Source organism: Meleagris gallopavo, chromosome 1, assembly GCF_905368555.1.
Source record: "Meleagris gallopavo chromosome 1, MGAL_WU_HG_1.1, whole genome shotgun sequence".
Classification (NCBI taxonomy): domain Eukaryota; kingdom Metazoa; phylum Chordata; class Aves; order Galliformes; family Phasianidae; genus Meleagris; species Meleagris gallopavo.
Genome location: NC_139404.1, coordinates 78,148,826 through 78,154,825, shown reverse-complemented (window position 1 = coordinate 78,154,825; position 6,000 = coordinate 78,148,826). Strand labels below are relative to the sequence as shown.

The 6,000-nt window shown below is 41.1% G+C and overlaps 1 protein-coding gene across 1 annotated transcript in view; it reads right to left on the bottom strand.

The window, feature by feature from the left end:
• Positions 1–436: 436 nt before the first annotated feature.
• POLQ (DNA polymerase theta) overlaps positions 437–6,000 on the bottom strand; it is a 55,983-nt gene continuing 50,419 nt past the window's right edge. The window contains 2 exon segments of the mRNA XM_019618497.3: positions 437–947; positions 4,850–4,965. Coding sequence (XP_019474042.3) covers positions 834–947; positions 4,850–4,965 — 230 coding nt within the window. The 3' untranslated portion in view covers positions 437–833.

Sequence of the window (6,000 nt, the reverse complement as noted above, 5' to 3'; positions counted from 1 at the left end):
AAACCTTCCTGCCTGTTTCAAAGACACAGAAGCTGAGCACAGGATGAGACCCAAGCACCTTTCAGCTGGCCATCAACAGGAGGCTTCCCTACAAGACCAATCTCTGCACCAAGAGACACAGCTCACACCCACCACTCAGGGAAACTCTGGTAACACAATCAATCTCAAACACCAGCAAGGTGAGCACCTCAGCTCACCAGACCAAGATGTTTTTCTTTTTTTTTTTTTTTCATTATTTAAAATGAAGACTTTGGCTGGAGATCTTGTTAGTTACAAGAATTCTAACACTGTCCCCCAGTTGTATTCAATGTGAGCACTGTACGGCTGCTCCATGAGAAATGCAGCCAGCTGAAAGCCACTTCTGCACTTCAACATTAGCTGCAGAAACCACTGCAGAATGCTCCTAGCGGATGGCTGTGAAATTCAACAATAAGTAAAGTACAAACACAGTGATATTTTATTTTTTTGTCCTGTACACAATTACAGATAAAAACTTCCAAATAACCTTTGTTTTAATTAAATAATCTAGTTCATTTCATATGTAGTAAATTCATTAGGCTTTGTTTTAAATTAAAACAACAATTAACTTAAATACTGTGCTTTTAGCAATTAATAATCTTCACAGTTCCATAAACGTGTCTCAGCACCATCTGACCTTTGGAAGGCTCAGCATGTTAAATTCATAGCAGCTTCCACATCTTGGTTCAGAAGATGGTTCACAGTGATGACCAGAGAAACACAAGCAGGAGGCCTGCTGCTGCCTGCTGGTGTGCTGGACGTTGCCCTGAGCAGCTCATGGTGTCTTCCAAAAACAAGAAAGCCGTGTTTCACATCTACAGCTCCAGGTCCTGCAGGTCTCCCCAGCTAGGTCCAATTTTCACTTTAACATTCAGTTTTACTGAAAGTTTGACAGCATTTTCCATCTCATGCTTGACAATCTGAGCTACCTGCAAGGAAACACACATTGAGTTTGCAGCACTGTGTAGGAACCCTACAGATACACAGCAGCTCGGTGCTCTTTCTGTTGGTAGCTGTGGTGGTTGGGTATCTGAAGGTCTTCCATGCATTCACTGGCACTGACTTGCCACTGATGGAAATGTAAAGGAACATTTTAATCCTGATTAGGATTTATGAACTGGGAACCTGTTTGAAACAAGTAACATTTTATGCATTACAGAGCTGGGTCTGGTTTCACATTATTTAAAATTACTATTAAAAAAAAAAAAAAAAAAAAAGCAGAAGTAAATTCCCATTGAGTGCTTCAGAGTTCAGCACTCTCCTCTTCTACTTCGCTGCATAAGTGAGCATTTCATGGAGTCTGCTCTAAAAACAGCAGTGTACAGGAAGCAACACACAAAATATAAACCAGTGGCAAAGAGCTGAAGAGCTGTGTTCATCCTCCTTTCAGTGTGAGAGGCAACCTGTGAAACAAACACTATGGACTGCTGGGAAATACAGGTGGATTTGCCCTCAGTTTGGTTGCAGCAACTTCAACTTGCTGCCCTCCAAAGATATTTCTAAGAAAATCTTAATTTAGGTACACTGCTGGGGACCTAGAGGATATTTTTGCTCTGGACTTTCTGGATTGTGAGACTGGGTATTTTACCCACAGTAAATAGCTGTCATGGACCAAAAGCCCACATGGAGCCAGCTTGTCCTGCTTGTTTGTATAAGAGAATCTTTTCATCCACACTCATCCCATGAACCAGAGTTGAGCAAGAAGCAGCTCTGAAATGATTGAGGCACATCTCAGCCAGAGACTGCTGAGACTGTGGGAGCTGTCCAGAGTATCCAACCCTTCAGAGCTTTCCATTCCTCACAGGAGCCCACAGGAGAAATTACCTCATAAGACTTTCACAGAATCGTAGAAATTTTGCTGGGGAAGGGACAAAGGTTGCTGAGAAGGTCGTAGCAGATATGCTTACAACAGCATTACAAAGCAGAGGGAGATCTGTCTTACAAAATCTACACTCTTACTTACCATATTTCATAATGTTCTTGATAACCTAGAAAAAGCCTTTGAAATAGGACATAATTCAGTACAGACAAGTATAGAGAATGGGGAAGTAGAACAGAAAACTAGGGTAGAAATAATCTCCTGTTCAAAAATAGGATGAAAAATAACTATCTGTGGAGGAGAAAAAAAAAAAGGCATTATCAGAAATTAAAAGCTGAACAGAGCCTAAGTAAGGCACACTGTTGTGTGAAAGAAAGCAAATACAATTCTGGGATATGGAAAATGTTGCTTGTGTGATATATGGATCAGTTTTCCACTCTACTGAAAACCACTGCAGCCTTGATTAAGAGTTGGGAGCAGTATTTCAAAAGAAACGTGAACCCTATAGAGGGAGCTCTCTGAGAACAGCAACAGGCCCAGCCATCCTGCCCAGTGAGGAACACGGGATAGCACCACTGCCTTTACAGCAGGAGCTGTAAAGTCTACAATCTACAGAAGACAGCGGCAGAGATGCAAGAACCTGTGTGGGTCCCCTGGGGAAGCTGATGGGATGAGACAGGTTGTGCACCAACCCTGACCTGGGGGAATTTGGGCTCTGAATTTCCTGTACATTAAACAAGTGTCGCCACTTCCCATGTTCTCAATGGCCAGCTAAAACACACTGGGAAGAATACTGGCCAACTTGTATACATAAAAATGATGATGCTGGGATTGAGTAGGCAGTTAAAAAAACATCTGGAAAGCACCTAGCCTTGATTCCCAATCTAGCCCACAATTTAATATTCCTTCCTGACTCCTCCTTGCTGACATCGGCACAACAGGTTGGAGGTTGAGCCACTTTCTCCCATTATGGTAATATTCTCACCATGTTGCTGTTGTGATGAGCTCTGAAAGCTCCCTCCTTCCACTCTGTCATCCTGCACAGACTAAACAGCCCTGATATCTCATACTTTTCATACCTTTAGTTCAAGGAAAAACAGCTGTTACCCCAATTTGGTCTTCTAAGAGAGGCAGGCTAGCTCAGATAGTCTGCAAATGAAAACCAGAGGATCATTTGCATTGTTTCTCTCCCAAACTATCTGCAAGGACACTGTTGACTGCAACATAGACTACTAGATGTAGGGGAAGATATTTTTAGTTTTCCTTTGTGCATTTTCACAGCTGAAAATAAGCTGGAGCCAGCATCAAGCATGTGACCACACTAACTTGTCTGAATACAAATTACTATTGCAGCCAAGAGACACATGACTTACAGTGCAATAAAATTTTGGTGCCAGCAAGATGAAAAAGTCACCAACACAGCAACCAAGTTATTCTCCCTTTTTACTAAAAAGTGTTTAGTGGGCATGGAGATGATGGATTGATGGTTGGAACAGATAATCTTAGTGGCTTTCTCCAATCATAATGGTTATATGACTCTATGATTCTATGAAAAGGACTTATTAATTCAGACCCTACTTTGAGTGAGAGCTTGAGTGGGGTGGATTTAAAGAGATCCTTCCCAGCCTGTATCTTTCCACTAGAGGAAAATTCTAATGGTGCATTTGAATGGAAAGCAGGCCCTTTCTGGCCCTACAAACAATTAAGTGAAAGGATAGGAACCATATTGTCATTTTGGATGAAGGAAATCCTTGAAAAACTTGCAAACTCAATCAGTAACACAAATGGAAAGTCTGGGAAATATGCCTTGGGTACATGCATTGTTCTATTTGATTGCCCAGCGAATCAATTCTCTAATTTCCTTCAGAAATCAGAAACCACTAATAATTGCACTGGAACTAAAGGCTGTTATTGAAAAAATATAAAACAGTAAATGAGTATAAATAAATAATATGAAAATCCTTGCACATTGCCCCAGTTCTTCTGGGGATACCATGGTAACTTGAATTCAGTGTCTAAAGGCGTTAAGGCCTATACTCTAGAGGGTTTTCAGTTCACTACAAAATGTAAATTAGGACCCTTTTAATATCTGTCCGGATTGAAGAAGCAGATGTCCGATTGGAGCTGGTAAAACAAACAGAATCTGGAATTCAAGAGAAAAATATTAAACACTTTAAGAAAATTAAAAAATATTGCTCAGATTCATCACTATAGCTGCCTCTGCTTGCCACTGGGATGTGGTCTTCTGTCATTTGGAATGCATATGGGCAGAACTTAAACAGGAGGACACCCCAAAGATGCGGGAGCACATCTTGGGAGCCTTCCTGGATTTGTGCTCAGGAGTTGGGCAAACACTTTGCTGCCAGCACGCAGCTGAGAGGCTTACTGCTGAGAGCTGTCAGACATCAGAATGCACAGCACAGGCACAGGAGTTCCTGCACAGGAGAAGAGCATACACAGACATTTATGCACATGAAAAGTACCTTAAATCCATGCAGCACATTTATTGTATATACTATACTGCTACCCCTAACAATACTGCCAGAAAGATGGGTATGGAGGGACGAGGAAACAGTACCAAATGCAGACATCTCCTTTCCCTACACAGTATACAAACTACAGTGGTATGTACTACATGCACTGAGTTAGGCAGCAGAAGACAAAGAGAATAAAGAGAGAGGCAAAAATACATCCAAACTTAGGAATTTCCAAATGATAAATACTTTCCCCTGCAGCTATCAATAGTACTAAGCTATTTCACTCATGTCTTGAGGAGAAACTGGAAGAACTGCTCCAACAGGCACTGGAAAAGAAGCTATGAACTTCAGTCACAGGGATGGCTCAAGTCTGAAAGTAAAGGAATCAAGAATATAAATGTGATTTTTCAATCAATTTAATATTTCTTTCACAGGCCCTTTAGCACACATCAAGAGAAGATCCATCTTAATTAAGGCTTGTATAAACATCCTAATGCTGTAGATAGCTAAAAAAAAATCAACTGCACAGCCCTACCTGGATCACATCATCTTCTGCAACTTCATAGAGGAGCTCATCATGGAGCTGAAGGATAAAGAAACCTCCACTGATGGGATGCAACATCTCTCTGTTTCTCTTCCTTGACAGCCTTCCTACATAGGTGAAAAAGAGCATAAAGTTTGTTAGATACCACCAAACAAAAGCATGGTTTTGTAACCAAAAAAACCTTCACACATTCCTGATGCTAAGAAAAAGAATACAAAGAACAAATGAAAAATCCCATGTAACGGATAAAACCAGAAAACTTTTCTATCCTGTCAATATTTATTCACCTACTGAGGCAAAAAAATGTAAAATGAAAAGCATTTTAAGTACAAACATTTCACCCTTAATTTGTAAAGATGTGAATCAGAACAGAAACAAGAGACAGTTGTGTCTCCTGAACCATCTGCTTTATAAGTAAATTTTAAACAAAATCATGCCGAGTTTAATCAGGAGTTGTCTATAATGTTCTCTCTGACAACAAATTAGGATCCTGGTTTTCCCCAGAATAATTTTAATGGCTAGTTTAAAAACACAGTAATCTCCTCCTACATGCAATTATCTGAAACTGTAACTACTACTTCTGATTAAAAATGATAATAAAAATTAAAAAGCAGTTTTTGAATTAGTTGGTAAGCAGCTGACAAAAAAAGAAATATGATCCTCATGGACCTCATGAGCCCTTTACAGGTTTGAGTGCACCCTCAGCAAGTTTGCCAATGACAAGAAGCTGAATGGTGTGGTTGACATGTTAGAAGGAAGGGATGCCATTTAGAGGGACCTCAGCAAACTCAAAAGGTGGGCCCGTGCGAACCAAATGAGGTTCAACATAGCAATGTACAAGGTTCTGCACTTCAGTTGGAATAATCCCAGATATGTATTCAGACTGGGAGAACTCCTTGAGAGTAGCCCTGCAGAGAAGGACATGGGGGTTCTGGTGAATGAAAAACTGAACATGAGCCAGCAGCTTGGAAGGCCAATAGTATCTTGGGCTTCATCAGAAGAGGGGTAGCCAGCAGGGACAGGGAGGTGATTGCCCCTCTGCCCTTGTGAGGCCTTATCTGGAGTACTGCATAGAGGTCTGGGATCCCAACACAGGAAAGATGTGGAGCTGTTGGAGAGGGTCCAGAGGAGGCCCACAAGGA